We start from the raw sequence: 22,196 nt of genomic DNA on the forward strand, positions 1-22,196 counted from the left end.
TTCAGGTATCATCAACTTGCTTTTGTCACAAATATGGCAGACTCTAGTTCTGGAAACACACGATTGGTTAAAATGACTACGTTTGTTCATTGACGACAACAAAATCCAAGATACCCAGGGGTGTCTGAAGCTAGTTATTTATTGTATAGTACAAGCAAAACAATACACAAAAGGCAATGGTCACGATTAATAGAGTAAACAAAACACCAAATTTCAGACTCTGTTTGACCCTTCAGTTCATAGAATAATGGGGTCCTGGTCTAGGACTAGGGCTCCTAGACACTACAGGAATACAAATAATAAATAATAATCTGCCTCCCTGCAAATCCCTACCTTTTGTTTTTTGAAAGCCTCATCACAAAGCCCAGCAGCTACATCTTAAGAGCACTTCTGAACCCCAGCCTTGGCATATTTTAGTGTAAGTGCATGCTGGGACAATGTACTTGAGTGCACTGTGTGTGCATGCATGCATGCTACTCTCGACTCCTCCCCTACAAACATATTGAAATATTTCAGCTTTATCTTGCTTTAAAAAAATAAATTATTTACTCCTGAATCCTCTCCTCTCTGCAAGCTTGCACACTGTTGTCCTAAATATTCTAACTTGGCAAGCTTTACCAAATAGCACACATCTAGATACCGTGGTCTACATTTTCAAAAGTGTCTAGTAATATGGATGCCTTCATTTTGAGTGCCCCACTTGAGACACCTTAAAAGGGCTTAGTTTTAAAAAGCACCAACTTTCAGAAAATTAGACACAACTGAGGTGTTAAACTGAACATGCGAAAACAGAGGCTCCCAGAGCCATTACTCTCAGAAGCCCCATGCACTGCTGTCTTAAAAATAGCTAATTTAGAGACCGACTTCGCTAATTATGAACACACCTAGATTTTAGATTTTTTCTTCTCCTCAAGAGTGTTCCAGACTGAATAGTTATAAATTCCTGAACTCAAATGCCATATGTACATGAAAGTACACCTCTACCCCGATATAACACGACCTGATATAACACAAATTTGGATATAACGCAGTAAAGCAGAGCTCCGGGGGGGCGGGGATGCGTACCCCAGTGGATCAAAGCAAGTTCGATATAATGCGATTTCACCTATAACGCGGTAAGATTTTTTGGCTCCCGAGGACAGCGTTATATCAGGGTAGAGGTGTATATTGAATGAAGAAGCCCAGGTGAACAAATAGATCTCAGAAGTACAGAATACATATTTAGCTGAAAGAACTGTGTGTGACTCAGTGACTTATATAGATGTTTGTTGGCATTTGGGTCTCCTTCAGTTTTATTATCTGCTGCTAGTGGAAATATTGTGAACTTGTAAGAGGTTCCAGGTTCTACATCTATAACTACAGCACACATGGTTTTCAAGGTCTGATTCCCAACCGGTGAAGTTTCATTTTCAATGTGTATCCTGTAATTGTACTCAGAAGCAGGAGTATCATCATTTTGCCATGTTAAGTTTACTTCACATGCAAGGATGCTTGTAACCCGGATATTAAAAACTGGACTAGGCTCTGCTTAAAAAACAGAAAGAGGTAGTTTATCTTTAGCACAGAAAGACTAATTGCATAAAGAAAAAAAACAATAGCGGAAAACATTAAGATTTTGTGTAATGAGATTCAACTCTGGGAGGGGACTGTATAGGAATGGTAATGTAAGGCAGTGTCTGTCACCTTTACATCACCAGTTTGATTTCAGCGCAGGCTGATAATCATTGTAAATCACTCTAACCTGATGGCTGTTTGGTGACCTGAGTGAAGAGAGTTGCTAGCCATAGTCAATTCAACAGATCAATTCTATTCCATATAAGCCACTATCACAACTGGCATCCTTGTCAGTGGTAATCTCAGAGAGACCAACAAGTGAACAGTCATGGAAAATGAACTGGCTCCTTTCCCCTTAGAAGGCAGAGTGCAAAGGTCAAGCTTGCTGACAAGGGGGAATTTTGGACTTCCGCTGGCTATAGCATAGACAGAGAACTTCAGTCTACAGGGATGTCAATTCTGCAACTTTTAGGAGCACACATTCACTTAAAATTAAAGCACGAGATCACTGGACCAGACTAAAATTAAAAGGCCAGATCCTCAGCCTTTTGGTCTGTTCCAGCCTTCCATCTCCTATTACTGCTACCATGTAAGGGAAATGCCAGGAGTGGGAAGGTGGGTCTGATGTAAGTTACACTGGATCCCATTTCAGTTTCCTGCAGCCTCAGGTTCAAGAAAAAGGAAAGGTGATTGAGGGCTACCTTTCCTGCACATCTCTCCTCTAATTGTACCACACAGCTCAGGAAACCTAACAGCATATCCCTGAGTTATGCTTAATTCCTGTCTTAATATGCTGAGGAATTAATAGATTTGCTTAGCTGCTTTTTTTTTTTTTAAACATTCTTCATTTTCTTCTATATTGCAATTCATACAAATGTAGGTATGTAGGGCTCTACAGAAGTCATCCATTTATAACTGAAGCATTTCTCTATATCCCTAAGACATTTTTAACTGCTAAGATTTTCAAAAGGCCAAGAGGGTCATACCAGAATTTGACTAAACAGGGCATAGCATGCCAGAAGTCAGGTTTGTTTGTTTCTTTACCCTTAGGTGCCATGGACAAAACCAAAGCTTTGCTCACCTGGGATACCACTGCCAGTGAAGCTCATATTTCAGATTAACTATTGTCTACTGGATTTTATTACTTGAATTTAAGTTACTCTGAATACTTTTAAAATTACTGATAAATTAACCAAAAGAAAACAGAATTTACCTTACAACAATTTAAGAAAATATCCCATTTCCTATTCATGCCAGTGATGAGTTGCATCTAGTGTGTCTCAGGGCTTGTCTACATGGTGCTTTAGTCCACACCAGAAGGATGTAAATTTTAGTCCACATTAGCATGCCACACAGTAACTGGCCCATGTGGATCCTGTGGCACTCACTCAAAGTTCCCTAGTGCATGTTAACATAGACCAGTTTCACAGAGTACTACATCAGCTCACATTAGGGAACTTTGAGCGCATGCCAGCAGGGTCCACACAGGCCAGTTAGTGTGTGACACACTAGTGTGGACTACAATATACATCCCTCTGGTGCAGACTAAAGCACTCTCTAGACAAGCCCTTAGTCTACTTCTCAGTAAGGATTCTAGTCTGTTGAAGTCTGTCTAGTCTGGACTTTAGCAGCTCAGAAATGCTAAGTGATTTCCCATATAGATCATCTCATTAAAATTCCTCTGGAAGTTACCAAATGTAAATGAGTAAGATTCAAGAACAGTGATAAAGCTGGACAACTCCATTTATTCAGGTGGACACAACCCCTCAGCATAGGGGAAACTCCCTGATCAAGAGGGCCTGGGGTCTGACACCTGGCAAGGAGACAGGGTCTTGGGCTCGGAGACTTGGTGCTCTGTTTTTTCTTTGCAGTGTGGACACACCTTATCTCTTCTATTTATTGCAGTGCTAGCTTTTATTATTAATTCAGTGGGCCAGACTGCCAACTGCTGCAAATCCTCAGCTGGATGAACACTGGCTTCAGAGGATCTGCACTGATTTACACTAGCTGAGCATTTTCTTTTTCACATTTATTTTTCCTGGGGTATTTTTGAAGGTGTTTTTCCCCCTCTTTTTAATTTTTCTGTTCTTACTGCTCTCTGCATAATCACTCAGAGCCCTGAGTACATTTTGGCTGAGTGAACCACTCTGGTTATTCCAATCTGTAAATTAGAGCATTAATTCCATGGCAAAACACTAAATCTCCTATAAATTCTTGGACTGTATGGGGACAATTTTTCATTTCAGAAGTTGATGGAAGTAACTGGGGGCGGGGCAACCATTTTAGACTCGTGACTGAACAACAAGGAGGAATTGGTTGGGAATCTGAAGTTAGAAGGGCGAAACTGATCTTCAAATTATAGATTTCATGATTGTAAGGAAAGGAAGGAGAGAGCAGCAGAAAAAGGACAGTGGACTTCAAAAAAACAAACTTAACAGACTGCCCAGCAATGTTTGGACTGGCAGACCAGAAGAGTTTGCTGGCAATGCAGACAATCTGGTGTGTTAGGAAATCGTCACACAGCTTAGTAGTAGCAAAACTCACTTGCAGAGACTGAGGGGGTAACACACTAACTCATAATTCCGGGAAATCCAGAAGACTATCACAGTGAGATTTACTAAAGTGCTTAACTGGGAATGCAACCCGTTGGGAACTAGGCTCCTAACCTGCTCAGAGGCTTTTGTAAATTCCACCTGGCACCTCTTTGCCGCAGGAGGTACCTGAATACCTTAGTAAATCTGGCCTGTGTTCCTCAACTTCATGTACAGATCATGGTATTTTAAGTGTTCCAGTTACATGGGTTCCAGGAGCCATTCCCATTATCACTATGACTTGATACATTCTGAGCTATCCTAACATCAACAGTGGGGAGAAACATAGGAGGCATGAAAAACTGCCTTGCAAATGGTATTTGACAAATCACGGACTTTCCAACAACATACAAAAATATAGGAGAACCTTGTCAGCTAGCTATAAGTTAACAAACATAAAAAATCCATTGGCGATAAACACTAGTTGGGCTACCTGTCCAGAGAAAGAATCTATTTAATCAACTTCATTAATTCTTTCTACTGACTGAAGTAAAACAAAACAAAAACAAATATATATTTTTGACAATCTACACAATAATGTACTTTGGGGTGCTCACATATTGTGTGTGTGGAAAACATTAACACCTCATCACTAAGACCCGCCTAGATAAAAACGTGAAATATTCACAAGAAAATTCAGAATGTAAATGTGTGTGTGTGTGTGTGTGTGTGTGTGTGTGTGTGTGTGTGTGTGAGAGAGAGACTGGGACAGATCTTCAGCTCCTCTTCTACCAGTTTTGCAGTGCTCACGCAGTGCACAGCACCTGGAAAGTGCTCTTAATGGGGCATTTTTGATCTCCCAGGCTTACGGAAACTCCTGGGGGGATTGAGCTGGCATAGGTGTCTCTGTGCTACCCATCTAGTGCCCCACCTGCCCCTTTACCCCTTTCAAGTGTAGGGGTAATCGAGGAAAGAAAGAGTGCCTGCATTTAATTGTAAGCAACATGTACTATGTATTTCTATTGCTTACTTGTATAGATGTGTATGACTTTTGAGTCTCCTTCAGTCGTGTTATCCGCTGCTAGTGGAACTATTGTGAAGTTATAAAGGGTACCAGGCTGTAATCCCACAATTACAGCACTTTTGTTTTGGGAGGTTTGGTTCCGAGTAGGAGAAATTCCATTCCCATCAATGTGTATCACATATGTGTAATTAGGAGCAGCAGTGTCATTGTTTTTCCACGTTAAGGTCACTTGATCTGTGCCGATACTTGTGGGCTCGATGTCAAAAACTGGACTGGGCTCTGTTTGGGGAAAAACAGAACACAGATTAGAGAGTAGTATTTAGGAAATATTGTAGGACTTCCCCCCAGCAAAATTCTTAAACATTATTAATAGATTTACTGCGGGGGGAGGAGGGGAAAGGGGTGGAATCTTCATAAAAAAAAACAACATGGAGAAATAAGCAAATAGGTTTGTAAATTTCCAGTTACTGTTTTGACATTTACACATATAAAATTGGCATTTGGTCACACTATTTGGGATAAAATTACAATGGCTAGTGGTCCCATTTTTTGTTCATTTCATTTTCATGTTCCAGAGACATGTCAATTTATACTATTGCTATAATGAGTTTCTGTTGTTTAACCTGCTGTGAATCCCTATATATCAGTGCAGGTTACTCCACTGTGGAGCACCTGCTAGACTAGCTTTTACAAAAAGTGTAACAAAAAAAGGAGGTGGTGTTGCATAATAGAATCATAGAACTGGAAGGGACCTCGAGAGGTCATCTAGTCCAGTCTCCCGCACTCAAGGCAAGACTAAGTATTATCTAGACCATCCCTGACAGGTGTTTGTCCAATCTGCTCTTAAAAATCCCTAATGATGGAGATTCCACAACCTCCCTGGGCAATTTATTCTAGTGCTTAACCACTCTCACAGTTAGGAAGTTTTTCCTAATGTCCAACCTAAACCGCCCTTGCTGCAATTTAAGCCCATTGCTTCTTGTCCTAGCCTCAGAGGTTAAGAGGAACAATTTTTCTCCCTCCTCCTTGTAACAACCTTTTATGTACTTAAAAACTGTTATCATGTCCCTTCTCAGTCTTCTCTTCTCCAGACTAAACAAACCCAATTTTTTCAATCTTCCCTCATAGGTCATGTTTTCTAGACCTTTAATCATTTTTTTTGCTCTTCTCTGGACTTTCTCCAATTTGTCCACATCTTTCCTGAAATGTGGCACCCAGAACTGGACACAATACTCCAGTTGAGGCCTAATCAGCGCGGAGTAGAGCGGAAGAATTACTTCTTCTGTCTTGCTTACAGTATTCCTGCTAATAAATCCCAGAATTATGTTTGTGGGTTTTTTTGCAACAGCGTTACACGGTTGACTCATATTTAGCTTGTGATCCACTATGACCCCCGGATCCCTTTCTGCAGTACTCCTTCCTAGGCAGTCATTTCCCATTTTGTATGTGTGCAACTGATTGTTCCTTCCTAAGTGGAGTACTTTGCATGTGTCCTTATTGAATTTCATCCTATTTACTTCAAACCATTTCTCCAGTTTGTCCAGATCATTTTGAATTTTAATCCTGTCCTCCAAAGCACTTGCAAGCCCTCCCAGCTTGGTATCGTCTGCAAACTTTATAAGTGTACCATTATCTAAGTAAGTATGCCATTATCTAAATCACTGATGAAGATATTGAACAGAACCGGACCCAGAACCGATCCCTGCAGGACCCCACTCGTTATGCCCTTCCAGCATGACTGTGAACCACTGATAACTACTCTCTGGGAATGATTTTCCAAGCAGTTATGCACCCACCTTATAGTAGCTCCATCTAGGTTGTATTTTCCTAGATTGTTTATGAGAAGGTCATGCAAGACAGTATCAAAAGCCATACTAAAGTCAAGATATACATCTACCGCTTCCCCTCTATCCACAAGGCTTGTTACCCTGTCAAAAAAAGCTATCAGATTCGTTTGACATGATTTGTTCTTGACAAATCCATGCTGACTGTTATTTATCACCTTATTATCTTCTAGGTGTTTGCTAATTGATTGCTTAATTATTTGCTTCATTATCTTTCTGGGTACAGAAGTTAAGCTGACTGGTCTGTAATTCCCCAGGTTGTCCTTATTTCCTTTTTTATAGATGGGAACTATATTTGCCCTTTTCCAGTCTTCTGGAATGTCTCCCGTCTTCCATGACTTTTCAAAGATAATTGCTAATGGTTCAGATATCTCCTCAGTCAGCTCTTTGAGTATTCTAGGATGCATTTAATCAGGCCCTGGTGATTTGAAGACATCTAACTTGTCGAAGTAATTTTTGACTTGTTCTTTCCCTATTTTAGGCTCTGATCCTACCTCATTTTCACTGGCATTCGCTATGTTAGACGTCCAATCACCATTAACCTTCTTGGTGAAAACCAAATCAGAGAAGTCATTAAGCACCTCTGCCATTTCCACATTTTCTGTTATTGTCTTTCCCCCCTCATTTAGTAACAGGCCTACTCTGTCATTGGTCTTCGTCTTGCTTCTAATGTATTTGTAGAATGTTTTCTTGTTTCTTTTTATGTCCCTAGCTAGTTATACATTATACATCAAGAATATTTACACTTGTACTGAGGTCCACAAGGAGGTGACAGGCAGACCAGTAGAAAATCTCTGGGTGAAAATAAAAGAGGGAAAAAAACATGGAGCAATGTCATACTGGGGGCAGGGGCGGCTCTATGTTTTTTGCCACCCCAAGCATGGCAGTCAGGCGGCCTTCAGCGGCATGCCTGTGGGCGGTCCGCGGTCACGCGGATTCGGCGTCGTTTCTGCGGGTGATCTGCTGGTCCCACAGCTTCGGCGTACCTGCTGCCGAATTGCTGCCAAAACCGCGGGACCGGCGGACCTCCCACAGGCATGCCGCCGAAGGCCGCCTGACTGCCGCCCTCACAGCGACTGGCTGGTGCCTGGAGCCGCCCCTGCTGGGGGGGGGGTCTACTACAGACCACTAAATCAGGATGAGGAGGTAGACGAGGCATTTAGAGAAAAAACAACAGAAATATCCAAAACAGAAGTAATGGAGGAATTTAACTACTCAAACATCTGTTGGGAAAGTAACATGGTAAAAATCTCCTATAAAGTTCTTGGAATGTACTGGGGACAATTTCTCACTTCAGAAGCTGAAGAAAGTAACTGCTGGGCAACCATTTCAGACTTGAAACTGAATAACAATCAGGAATTGGTTGGGAATTTCAAGGTAGAAGGGTGAAAGTGATCATCAAATGATAGATTTGATTATTCTAAGGAAACAAAGGAATGAGAACTGCAGAAAAAGGACAATGGACTTCAAAAAAAGCAAACTTTTACTAACTCAGAGAACTGGTAGGTAAGGTCCCCTGGGAAGAAAATCTAAGGGGGAAAGGAGTTCAGAAGAGCTGGCAGTTTCTCAAAGAGACAAATTAAGGTGCAACAGCAAAGCATCCTGATGTGAAGGAAAGATACAAAGAATAGTGAGAAACTGACATGGCTCCATCATGAGCCCTTTAATGAGCTGAAAACCAAAAAGGAATCCTACAAAAAGTGGAAACATGACCAACTTGCTGAGGATGAGTACAAAAGAATAGCACAAGCCTGTAGGGAGAAAATCCGAAAGGCTAAGGCATTTGGTGAGTTACACCTAGAAAGAGACAAAATAGGCTATAAGAAGAGGTTCTATAAATAAATTAAAGCAAGAGAAAGGCAAAGGAAAGTGTAGGTCAACTACTTAGCAGGGAAGTAGAGATAACAACAGATGACATTAAGAAGGCTGAGAAGTTAATGCCTAACTTTGCTTTAGTCTTCACTAAAATGGTAAATTGTGACAAGATGCTTAAAACAATTAGGGGAAGGAACACAAGCTAGGTTAGGGAAAGAACAAGTTAAAGAATATTTAAATAATGAGATATATTCAAATTGGCAGAGCCTGACAAAATTCACACTAGGATATTTAAGTAACTAGCTGAAGCAATCTTGGAACCATTAGCAATTATCTTTGAGAGCAAAGTGTGGCCTCACCACATACACCAAGGCACAGTCTTATAGATGTCTCCATCCTGGAGGAATCCAATACCATGGGAATTTCTATAGCTGCAGTAAGAACTGGACAACTGACCATAATGAATATATCATATGTATTCCACACTATCATTGGTTAATCAGGATTTTCAGTAATATATAAACTTCTCTTATCATCATTGTAACCACTGCAAGACCAGAGTTACTATATCCCAAGTAGCTAAAAAAAAACCCTTCATGTAATATTGCTAACCAAGAAACTTGGTTGGGTGGATTGTATTTAAATCAGTGTTATTCTAGGATATACTCATTTTTTTCTTTTATCACTATCTCCATCATCTAGTCTACTTCATTTTAGGGTATATGTCCACACTGCAATTGGCAGTGTAATTCCTGCACTAGCACAGCTAAAAATAACACTGTACATGCAGGAACATGGGCTTCAGCACAGGTTAGCAACGTGTGTACATAGCCAGGATTCCTGGCATACTTTTATAACACACACTGATGCAACTGCCCCCATATCTACACTGCTATCTTTAGCCATGCTAGTGTGGGTATGTCTTCCCAAGCTGCAATCACACCTCAGATTGCATTTTGGACATACCGCTAGAGCTTATTCATGGGGCTACCCCTTCTGATCATTCTGACCTTTTCCCATTAAGTTGTTTCCCTGAGGTCAGACATTCCAATTGTGTTTATCCCTAGTGATTTTATCTTGTTTAAACCAGTTTTGAGCATAAGGAGATTCCTTCTTCTCTCCTTCAAAGTTACAGGAGATGTGATCATGCACTTTCAAGCACTTTTAGGGCTGGTCTACACTAACCCCCCCACTTCGGACTAAGGTACGCAAATTCAGCTACGTTAATAACGTAGCTGAATTCGAAGTACCTTAGTCCGAAGTTACCGCGGTCCAGACGCGGCAGGAAAGCTCCCCCGTCGATGCTGCGTACTCCGCTCGCCGAGCTGGAGTACCAGCGTCGAAGGCGAGCACTTCCGGGATCGATCCGGGGCACTTCCGGGATCGATCCGGGATCGATTTATCGCGTCTTAACTAGACGCGATAAATCGAACTCAGAAAATCGATTGCTTACATCCGGACCCGGATGTAAGTGAAGACGTACCCTTACTCTCAAGAGCGTAATTCAAAGGGACAATATTTTGTTCAGGTATCATCAACTTGCTTTTGTCACAAATATGGCAGACTCTAGTTCTGGAAACACACGATTGGTTAAAATGACTACGTTTGTTCATTGACGACAACAAAATCCAAGATACCCAGGGGTGTCTGAAGCTAGTTATTTATTGTATAGTACAAGCAAAACAATACACAAAAGGCAATGGTCACGATTAATAGAGTAAACAAAACACCAAATTTCAGACTCTGTTTGACCCTTCAGTTCATAGAATAATGGGGTCCTGGTCTAGGACTAGGGCTCCTAGACACTACAGGAATACAAATAATAAATAATAATCTGCCTCCCTGCAAATCCCTACCTTTTGTTTTTTGAAAGCCTCATTACAAAGCCCAGCAGCTACATCTTAAGAGCACTTCTGAACCCCAGCCTTGGCATATTTTAGTGTAAGTGCATGCTGGGACAATGTACTTGAGTGCACTGTGTGTGCATGCATGCATGCTACTCTCGACTCCTCCCCTACAAACATATTGAAATATTTCAGCTTTATCTTGCTTTTAAAAAATAAATTATTTACTCCTGAATCCTCTCCTCTCTGCAAGCTTGCACACTGTTGTCCTAAATATTCTAACTTGGCAAGCTTTACCAAATAGCACACATCTAGATACCGTGGTCTACATTTTCAAAAGTGTCTAGTAATATGGATGCCTTCATTTTGAGTGCCCCACTTGAGACACCTTAAAAGGGCTTAGTTTTAAAAAGCACCAACTTTCAGAAAATTAGACACAACTGAGGTGTTAAACTGAACATGCGAAAACAGAGGCTCCCAGAGCCATTACTCTCAGAAGCCCCATGCACTGCTGTCTTAAAAATAGCTAATTTAGAGACCGACTTCGCTAATTATGAACACACCTAGATTTTAGATTTTTTCTTCTCCTCAGGAGTGTTCCAGACTGAATAGTTATAAATTCCTGAACTCAAATGCCATATGTACATGAAAGTACACCTCTACCCCGATATAACACGACCTGATATAACACAAATTTGGATATAACGCAGTAAAGCAGAGCTCTGGGGGGGCGGGGATGCGTACCCCAGTGGATCAAAGCAAGTTCGATATAATGCGATTTCACCTATAACGCGGTAAGATTTTTTGGCTCCCGAGGACAGCGTTATATCAGGGTAGAGGTGTATATTGAATGAAGAAGCCCAGGTGAACAAACAGCTCTCAGAAGTACAGAATAGATATTTAGCTGAAAGAACTGTGTGTGACTCAGTGACTTATATAGATGTTTGTTGGCATTTGGGTCTCCTTCAGTTTTATTATCTGCTGCTAGTGGAAATATTGTGAACTTGTAAGAGGTTCCAGGTTCTACATCTATAACTACAGCACACATGGTTTTCAAGGTCTGATTCCCAACCGGTGAAGTTTCATTTTCAATATGTATCCTGTAATTGTACTCAGAAGCAGGAGTATCATCATTTTGCCATGTTAAGTTTACTTCACATGCAAGGATGCTTGTAACCCGAATATTAAAAACTGGACTAGGCTCTGCTTAAAAAACAGAAAGAGGTAGTTTATCTTTAGCACAGAAAGACTAATTGCATAAAGAAAAAAAACAATAGCGGAAAACATTAAGATTTTGTGTAATGAGATTCAACTCTGGGAGGGGACTGTATAGGAATGGTAATGTAAGGCAGTGTCTGTCACCTTTACATCACCAGTTTGATTTCAGCGCAGGCTGATAATCATTGTAAATCACTCTAACCTGATGGCTGTTTGGTGACCTGAGTGAAGAGAGTTGCTAGCCATAGTCAATTCAACAGATCAATTCTATTCCATATAAGCCACTATCACAACTGGCATCCTTGTCAGTGGTAATCTCAGAGAGACCAACAAGTGAACAGTCATGGAAAATGAACTGGCTCCTTTCCCCTTAGAAGGCAGAGTGCAAAGGTCAAGCTTGCTGACAAGGGGGAATTTTGCACTTCCCCTGGCTATAGCATAGACAGAGAACTTCAGTCTACAGGGATGTCAATTCTGCAACTTTCAGGAGCACACATTCACTTAAAATTAAAGCACGAGATCACTGGACCAGACTAAAATTAAAAGGCCAGATCCTCAGCCCTTTGGTCTGTTCCAGCCTTCCATCTCCTATTACTGCTACCATGTAAGGGAAATGCCAGGAGTGGGAAGGTGGGTCTGATGTAAGTTACACTGGGTCCCATTTCAGTTTCCTGCAGCCTCAGGTTCAAGAAAACAGAAAGGTGATTGAGGGCTACCTTTCCTGCACATCTCTCCTCTAATTGTACCGCACAGCTCAGGAACCCTAACAGCATATCCCTGAGTTGTGCTTAATTCCTGTCTTAATATGCTGAGGAATTAATAGATTTGCTTAGCTGCTTTTTTTTTTTTTTTTTTTTTTTTTAAACATTCTTCATTTTCTTCTATATTGCAATTCATACAAATGTAGGTATGTAGGGCTCTACAGAAGTCATCCATTTATAACTGAAGCATTTCTCTATATCCCTAAGACATTTTTAACTGCTAAGATTTTCAAAAGGCCAAGAGGGTCATACCAGAATTTGACTAAACAGGGCATAGCATGCCAGAAGTCAGGTTTGTTTGTTTCTTTACCCTTAGGTGCCATGGACAAAACCAAAGCTTTGCTCACCTGGGATACCACTGCCAGTGAAGCTCATATTTCAGATTAACTATTGTCTACTGGATTTTATTACTTGAATTTAAGTTACTCTGAATACTTTTAAAATTACTGATAAATTAACCAAAAGAAAACAGAATTTACCTTACAACAATTTAAGAAAATATCCCATTTCCTATTCATGCCAGTGATGAGTTGCATCTAGTGTGTCTCAGGGCTTGTCTACATGGTGCTTTAGTCCACACCAGAAGGATGTAAATTTTAGTCCACATTAGCATGCCACACAGTAACTGGCCCATGTGGATCCTGTGGCACTCACTCAAAGTTCCCTAGTGCATGTTAACATAGACCAGTTTCACAGAGTACTACATCAGCTCACATTAGGGAACTTTGAGCGCATGCCAGCAGGGTCCACACAGGCCAGTTAGTGTGTGACACACTAGTGTGGACTACAATATACATCCCTCTGGTGCAGACTAAAGCACTCTCTAGACAAGCCCTTAGTCTACTTCTCAGTAAGGATTCTAGTCTGTTGAAGTCTGTCTAGTCTGGACTTTAGCAGCTCAGAAATGCTAAGTGATTTCCCATATAGATCATCTCATTAAAATTCCTCTGGAAGTTACCAAATGTAAATGAGTAAGATTCAAGAACAGTGATAAAGCTGGACAACTCCATTTATTCAGGTGGACACAACCCCTCAGCATAGGGGAAACTCCCTGATCAAGAGGGCCTGGGGTCTGACACCTGGCAAGGAGACAGGGTCTTGGGCTCGGAGACTTGGTGCTCTGTTTTTTCTTTGCAGTGTGGACACACCTTATCTCTTCTATTTATTGCAGTGCTAGCTTTTATTATTAATTCAGTGGGCCAGACTGCCAACTGCTGCAAATCCTCAGCTGGATGAACACTGGCTTCAGAGGATCTGCACTGATTTACACTAGCTGAGCATTTTCTTTTTCACATTTATTTTTCCTGGGGTATTTTTGAAGGTGTTTTTCCCCCTCTTTTTAATTTTTCTGTTCTTACTGCTCTCTGCATAATCACTCAGAGCCCTGAGTACATTTTGGCTGAGTGAACCACTCTGGTTATTCCAATCTGTAAATTAGAGCATTAATTCCATGGCAAAACACTAAATCTCCTATAAATTCTTGGACTGTATGGGGACAATTTTTCATTTCAGAAGTTGATGGAAGTAACTGGGGGCGGGGCAACCATTTTAGACTCGTGACTGAACAACAAGGAGGAATTGGTTGGGAATCTGAAGTTAGAAGGGCGAAACTGATCTTCAAATTATAGATTTCATGATTGTAAGGAAAGGAAGGAGAGAGCAGCAGAAAAAGGACAGTGGACTTCAAAAAAACAAACTTAACAGACTGCCCAGCAATGTTTGGACTGGCAGACCAGAAGAGTTTGCTGGCAATGCAGACAATCTGGTGTGTTAGGAAATCGTCACACAGCTTAGTAGTAGCAAAACTCACTTGCAGAGACTGAGGGGGTAACACACTAACTCATAATTCCGGGAAATCCAGAAGACTATCACAGTGAGATTTACTAAAGTGCTTAACTGGGAATGCAACCCGTTGGGAACTAGGCTCCTAACCTGCTCAGAGGCTTTTGTAAATTCCACCTGGCACCTCTTTGCCGCAGGAGGTACCTGAATACCTTAGTAAATCTGGCCTGTGTTCCTCAACTTCATGTACAGATCATGGTATTTTAAGTGTTCCAGTTACATGGGTTCCAGGAGCCATTCCCATTATCACTGTGACTTGATACATTCTGAGCTATCCTAACATCAACAGTGGGGAGAAACATAGGAGGCATGAAAAACTGCCTTGCAAATGGTATTTGACAAATCACGGACTTTCCAACAACATACAAAAATATAGGAGAACCTTGTCAGCTAGCTATAAGTTAACAAACATAAAAAATCCATTGGCGATAAACACTAGTTGGGCTACCTGTCCAGAGAAAGAATCTATTTAATCAACTTCATTAATTCTTTCTACTGACTGAAGTAAAACAAAACAAAAACAAATATATATTTTTGACAATCTACACAATAATGTACTTTGGGGTGCTCACATATTGTGTGTGTGGAAAACATTAACACCTCATCACTAAGACCTGCCTAGATAAAAACGTGAAATATTCACAAGAAAATTCAGAATGTAAATGTGTGTGTGTGTGTGTGTGAGAGAGAGAGAGAGAGAGAGACTGGGACAGATCTTCAGCTCCCCTCCTACCAGTTTTGCAGTGCTCACGCAGTGCACATCACCTGGAAAGTGCTCTTAATGGGGCATTTTTGATCTCCCAGGCTTACGGAAACTCCTGGGGGGATTGAGCTGGCATAGGTGTCTCTGTGCTACCCATCTAGTGCCCCACCTGCCCCTTTACCCTTTTCAAGTGTAGGGGTAATCGAGGAAAGAAAGAGTGCCTGCATTTAATTGTAAGCAACATGTACTATGTATTTCTATTGCTTACTTGTATAGATGTGTATGACTTTTGAGTCTCCTTCAGTCGTGTTATCCGCTGCTAGTGGAACTATTGTGAAGTTATAAAGGGTACCAGGCTGTAATCCCACAATTACAGCACTTTTGTTTTGGGAGGTTTGGTTCCGAGTAGGAGAAATTCCATTCCCATCAATGTGTATCACATATGTGTAATTAGGAGCAGCAGTGTCATTGTTTTTCCACGTTAAGGTCACTTGATCTGTGCCGATACTTGTGGGCTCGATGTCAAAAACTGGACTGGGCTCTGTTTGGGGAAAAACAGAACACAGATTAGAGAGTAGTATTTAGGAAATATTGTAGGACTTCCCCCCAGCAAAATTCTTAAACATTATTAATAGATTTACTGCGGGGGGAGGAGGGGAAAGGGGTGGAATCTTCATAAAAAAAAACAACATGGAGAAATAAGCAAATAGGTTTGTAAATTTCCAGTTACTGTTTTGACATTTACACATATAAAATTGGCATTTGGTCACACTATTTGGGATAAAATTACAATGGCTAGTGGTCCCATTTTTTGTTCATTTCATTTTCATGTTCCAGAGACATGTCAATTTATACTATTGCTATAATGAGTTTCTGTTGTTTAACCTGCTGTGAATCCCTATATATCAGTGCAGGTTACTCCACTGTGGAGCACCTGCTAGACTAGCTTTTACAAAAAGTGTAACAAAAAAAGGAGGTGGTGTTGCATAATAGAATCATAGAACTGGAAGGGACCTCGAGAGGTCATCTAGTCCAGTCTCCCGCACTCAAGGCAAGACTAAGTATTATCTAGACCATCCCTGACAGGTGTTTGTCCAATCTGCTCTTAAAAATCCCTAATGATGGAGATTCCACAACCTCCCTGGGCAATTTATTCTAGTGCTTAACCACTCTCACAGTTAGGAAGTTTTTCCTAATGTCCAACCTAAACCGCCCTTGCTGCAATTTAAGCCCATTGCTTCTTGTCCTAGCCTCAGAGGTTAAGAGGAACAATTTTTCTCCCTCCTCCTTGTAACAACCTTTTATGTACTTAAAAACTGTTATCATGTCCCTTCTCAGTCTTCTCTTCTCCAGACTAAACAAACCCAATTTTTTCAATCTTCCCTCATAGGTCATTTTTTCTAGACCTTTAATCATTTTTGTTGCTCTTCTCTGGACTTTCTCCAATTTGTCCACATCTTTCCTGAAATGTGGCACCCAGAACTGGACACAATACTCCAGTTGAGGCCTAATCAGCGCGGAGTAGAGCGGAAGAATTACTTCTCATGTCTTGCTTACAGTATTCCTGCTAATAAATCCCAGAATTATGTTTGTGGGTTTTTTTGCAACAGCGTTACACGGTTGACTCATATTTAGCTTGTGATCCACTATGACCCCCGGATCCCTTTCTGCAGTACTCCTTCCTAGGCAGTCATTTCCCATTTTGTATGTGTGCAACTGATTGTTCCTTCCTAAGTGGAGTACTTTGCATGTGTCCTTATTGAATTTCATCCTATTTACTTCAAACCATTTCTCCAGTTTGTCCAGATCATTTTGAATTTTAATCCTGTCCTCCAAAGCACTTGCAAGCCCTCCCAGCTTGGTATCGTCTGCAAACTTTATAAGTGTACCATTATCTAAGTAAGTATGCCATTATCTAAATCACTGATGAAGATATTGAACAGAACCGGACCCAGAACCGATCCCTGCAGGACCCCACTCGTTATGCCCTTCCAGCATGACTGTGAACCACTGATAACTACTCTCTGGGAATGATTTTCCAAGCAGTTATGCACCCACCTTATAGTAGCTCCATCTAGGTTGTATTTTCCTAGATTGTTTATGAGAAGGTCATGCAAGACAGTATCAAAAGCCATACTAAAGTCAAGATATACATCTACCGCTTCCCCTCTATCCACAAGGCTTGTTACCCTGTCAAAAAAAGCTATCAGATTCGTTTGACATGATTTGTTCTTGACAAATCCATGCTGACTGTTATTTATCACCTTATTATCTTCTAGGTGTTTGCTAATTGATTGCTTAATTATTTGCTTCATTATCTTTCTGGGTACAGAAGTTAAGCTGACTGGTCTGTAATTCCCCAGGTTGTCCTTATTTCCTTTTTTATAGATGGGAACTATATTTGCCCTTTTCCAGTCTTCTGGAATGTCTCCCGTCTTCCATGACTTTTCAAAGATAATTGCTAATGGTTCAGATATCTCCTCAGTCAGCTCTTTGAGTATTCTAGGATGCATTTAATCAGGCCCTGGTGATTTGAAGACATCTAACTTGTCGAAGTAATTTTTGACTTGTTCTTTCCCTATTTTAGGCTCTGATCCTACCTCATTTTCACTGGCATTCGCTATGTTAGACGTCCAATCACCATTAACCTTCTTGGTGAAAACCAAATCAGAGAAGTCATTAAGCACCTCTGCCATTTCCACATTTTCTGTTATTGTCTTTCCCCCCTCATTTAGTAACAGGCCTACTCCGTCATTGGTCTTCCTCTTGCTTCTAATGTATTTGTAGAATGTTTTCTTGTTTCTTTTTATGTCCCTAGCTAGTTATACATTATACATCAAGAATATTTACACTTGTACTGAGGTCCACAAGGAGGTGACAGGCAGACCAGTAGAAAATCTCTGGGTGAAAATAAAAGAGGGAAAAAAACATGGAGCAATGTCATACTGGGGGCAGGGGCGGCTCTATGTTTTTTGCCACCCCAAGCATGGCAGTCAGGCGGCCTTCAGCGGCATGCCTGTGGGCGGTCCGCGGTCACGCGGATTCGGCGTCGTTTCTGCGGGTGATCTGCTGGTCCCACAGCTTCGGCGTACCTGCTGCCGAATTGCCGCCAAAACCGCGGGACCGGCGGACCTCCCACAGGCATGCCGCCGAAGGCCGCCTGACTGCCGCCCTCACAGCGACTGGCTGGTGCCTGGAGCCGCCCCTGCTGGGGGGGGGGTCTACTACAGACCACTAAATCAGGATGAGGAGGTAGACGAGGCATTTAGAGAAAAAACAACAGAAATATCCAAAACAGAAGTAATGGAGGAATTTAACTACTCAAACATCTGTTGGGAAAGTAACATGGTAAAAATCTCCTATAAAGTTCTTGGAATGTACTGGGGACAATTTCTCACTTCAGAAGCTGAAGAAAGTAACTGCTGGGCAACCATTTCAGACTTGAAACTGAATAACAATCAGGAATTGGTTGGGAATTTCAAGGTAGAAGGGTGAAAGTGATCATCAAATGATAGATTTGATTATTCTAAGGAAACAAAGGAATGAGAACTGCAGAAAAAGGACAATGGACTTCAAAAAAAGCAAACTTTTACTAACTCAGAGAACTGGTAGGTAAGGTCCCCTGGGAAGAAAATCTAAGGGGGAAAGGAGTTCAGAAGAGCTGGCAGTTTCTCAAAGAGACAAATTAAGGTGCAACAGCAAAGCATCCTGATGTGAAGGAAAGATACAAAGAATAGTGAGAAACTGACATGGCTCCATCATGAGCCCTTTAATGAGCTGAAAACCAAAAAGGAATCCTACAAAAAGTGGAAACATGACCAACTTGCTGAGGATGAGTACAAAAGAATAGCACAAGCCTGTAGGGAGAAAATCCGAAAGGCTAAGGCATTTGGTGAGTTACACCTAGAAAGAGACAAAATAGGCTATAAGAAGAGGTTCTATAAATAAATTAAAGCAAGAGAAAGGCAAAGGAAAGTGTAGGTCAACTACTTAGCAGGGAAGTAGAGATAACAACAGATGACATTAAGAAGGCTGAGAAGTTAATGCCTAACTTTGCTTTAGTCTTCACTAAAATGGTAAATTGTGACAAGATGCTTAAAACAATTAGGGGAAGGAACACAAGCTAGGTTAGGGAAAGAACAAGTTAAAGAATATTTAAATAATGAGATATATTCAAATTGGCAGAGCCTGACAAAATTCACACTAGGATATTTAAGTAACTAGCTGAAGCAATCTTGGAACCATTAGCAATTATCTTTGAGAGCAAAGTGTGGCCTCACCACATACACCAAGGCACAGTCTTATAGATGTCTCCATCCTGGAGGAATCCAATACCATGGGAATTTCTATAGCTGCAGTAAGAACTGGACAACTGACCATAATGAATATATCATATGTATTCCACACTATCATTGGTTAATCAGGATTTTCAGTAATATATAAACTTCTCTTATCATCATTGTAACCACTGCAAGACCAGAGTTACTATATCCCAAGTAGCTAAAAAAAAACCCTTCATGTAATATTGCTAACCAAGAAACTTGGTTGGGTGGATTGTATTTAAATCAGTGTTATTCTAGGATATACTCATTTTTTTCTTTTATCACTATCTCCATCATCTAGTCTACTTCATTTTAGGGTATATGTCCACACTGCAATTGGCAGTGTAATTCCTGCACTAGCACAGCTAAAAATAACACTGTACATGCAGGAACATGGGCTTCAGCACAGGTTAGCAACGTGTGTACATAGCCAGGATTCCTGGCATACTTTTATAACACACACTGATGCAACTGCCCCCATATCTACACTGCTATCTTTAGCCATGCTAGTGTGGGTATGTCTTCCCAAGCTGCAATCACACCTCAGATTGCATTTTGGACATACCGCTAGAGCTTATTCATGGGGCTACCCCTTCTGATCATTCTGACCTTTTCCCATTAAGTTGTTTCCCTGAGGTCAGACATTCCAATTGTGTTTATCCCTAGTGATTTTATCTTGTTTAAACCAGTTTTGAGCATAAGGAGATTCCTTCTTCTCTCCTTCAAAGTTACAGGAGATGTGATCATGCACTTTCAAGCACTTTTACTCTCAAGAGCGTAATTCAAAGGGACAATATTTTGTTCAGGTATCATCAACTTGCTTTTGTCACAAATATGGCAGACTCTAGTTCTGGAAACACACGATTGGTTAAAATGACTACGTTTGTTCATTGACGACAACAAAATCCAAGATACCCAGGGGTGTCTGAAGCTAGTTATTTATTGTATAGTACAAGCAAAACAATACACAAAAGGCAATGGTCACGATTAATAGAGTAAACAAAACACCAAATTTCAGACTCTGTTTGACCCTTCAGTTCATAGAATAATGGGGTCCTGGTCTAGGACTAGGGCTCCTAGACACTACAGGAATACAAATAATAAATAATAATCTGCCTCCCTGCAAATCCCTACCTTTTGTTTTTTGAAAGCCTCATCACAAAGCCCAGCAGCTACATCTTAAGAGCACTTCTGAACCCCAGCCTTGGCATATTTTAGTGTAAGTGCATGCTGGGACAATGTACTTGAGTGCACTGTGTGTGCATGCATGCATGCTACTCTCGACTCCTCCCCTACAAACATATTGAAATATTTCAGCTTTATCTTGCTTTTAAAAAATAAATTATTTACTCCTGAATCCTCTCCTCTCTGCAAGCTTGCACACTGTTGTCCTAAATATTCTAACTTGGCAAGCTTTACCAAATAGCACACATCTAGATACCGTGGTCTACATTTTCAAAAGTGTCTAGTAATATGGATGCCTTCATTTTGAGTGCCCCACTTGAGACACCTTAAAAGGGCTTAGTTTTAAAAAGCACCAACTTTCAGAAAATTAGACACAACTGAGGTGTTAAACTGAACATGCGAAAACAGAGGCTCCCAGAGCCATTACTCTCAGAAGCCCCATGCACTGCTGTCTTAAAAATAGCTAATTTAGAGACCGACTTCGCTAATTATGAACACACCTAGATTTTAGATTTTTTCTTCTCCTCAGGAGTGTTCCAGACTGAATAGTTATAAATTCCTGAACTCAAATGCCATATGTACATGAAAGTACACCTCTACCCCGATATAACACGACCTGATATAACACAAATTTGGATATAACGCAGTAAAGCAGAGCTCTGGGGGGGCGGGGATGCGTACCCCAGTGGATCAAAGCAAGTTCGATATAATGCGATTTCACCTATAACGCGGTAAGATTTTTTGGCTCCCGAGGACAGCGTTATATCAGGGTAGAGGTGTATATTGAATGAAGAAGCCCAGGTGAACAAACAGCTCTCAGAAGTACAGAATAGATATTTAGCTGAAAGAACTGTGTGTGACTCAGTGACTTATATAGATGTTTGTTGGCATTTGGGTCTCCTTCAGTTTTATTATCTGCTGCTAGTGGAAATATTGTGAACTTGTAAGAGGTTCCAGGTTCTACATCTATAACTACAGCACACATGGTTTTCAAGGTCTGATTCCCAACCGGTGAAGTTTCATTTTCAATATGTATCCTGTAATTGTACTCAGAAGCAGGAGTATCATCATTTTGCCATGTTAAGTTTACTTCACATGCAAGGATGCTTGTAACCCGAATATTAAAAACTGGACTAGGCTCTGCTTAAAAAACAGAAAGAGGTAGTTTATCTTTAGCACAGAAAGACTAATTGCATAAAGAAAAAAAACAATAGCGGAAAACATTAAGATTTTGTGTAATGAGATTCAACTCTGGGAGGGGACTGTATAGGAATGGTAATGTAAGGCAGTGTCTGTCACCTTTACATCACCAGTTTGATTTCAGCGCAGGCTGATAATCATTGTAAATCACTCTAACCTGATGGCTGTTTGGTGACCTGAGTGAAGAGAGTTGCTAGCCATAGTCAATTCAACAGATCAATTCTATTCCATATAAGCCACTATCACAACTGGCATCCTTGTCAGTGGTAATCTCAGAGAGACCAACAAGTGAACAGTCATGGAAAATGAACTGGCTCCTTTCCCCTTAGAAGGCAGAGTGCAAAGGTCAAGCT

At 40.9% G+C, this 22,196-nt stretch overlaps 1 protein-coding gene across 1 annotated transcript in view; it reads right to left on the bottom strand.

The window, feature by feature from the left end:
• Positions 1-22,196, bottom strand: part of LOC135877803 (receptor-type tyrosine-protein phosphatase eta-like) — an 82,686-nt gene that overhangs the window by 40,356 nt on the left and 20,134 nt on the right. The window contains exons 6-7 of the mRNA XM_065403353.1: positions 15,405-15,677; positions 5,116-5,388 (exon numbers count right to left, since the gene is read on the bottom strand). Coding sequence (XP_065259425.1) covers positions 5,116-5,388; positions 15,405-15,677 — 546 coding nt within the window. The remainder of the gene's footprint in view (positions 1-5,115; positions 5,389-15,404; positions 15,678-22,196) is intronic.

The sequence above is a fragment of the Emys orbicularis genome, chromosome 4, assembly GCF_028017835.1.
Source record: "Emys orbicularis isolate rEmyOrb1 chromosome 4, rEmyOrb1.hap1, whole genome shotgun sequence".
In the NCBI taxonomy this organism is placed as follows: domain Eukaryota; kingdom Metazoa; phylum Chordata; order Testudines; family Emydidae; genus Emys; species Emys orbicularis.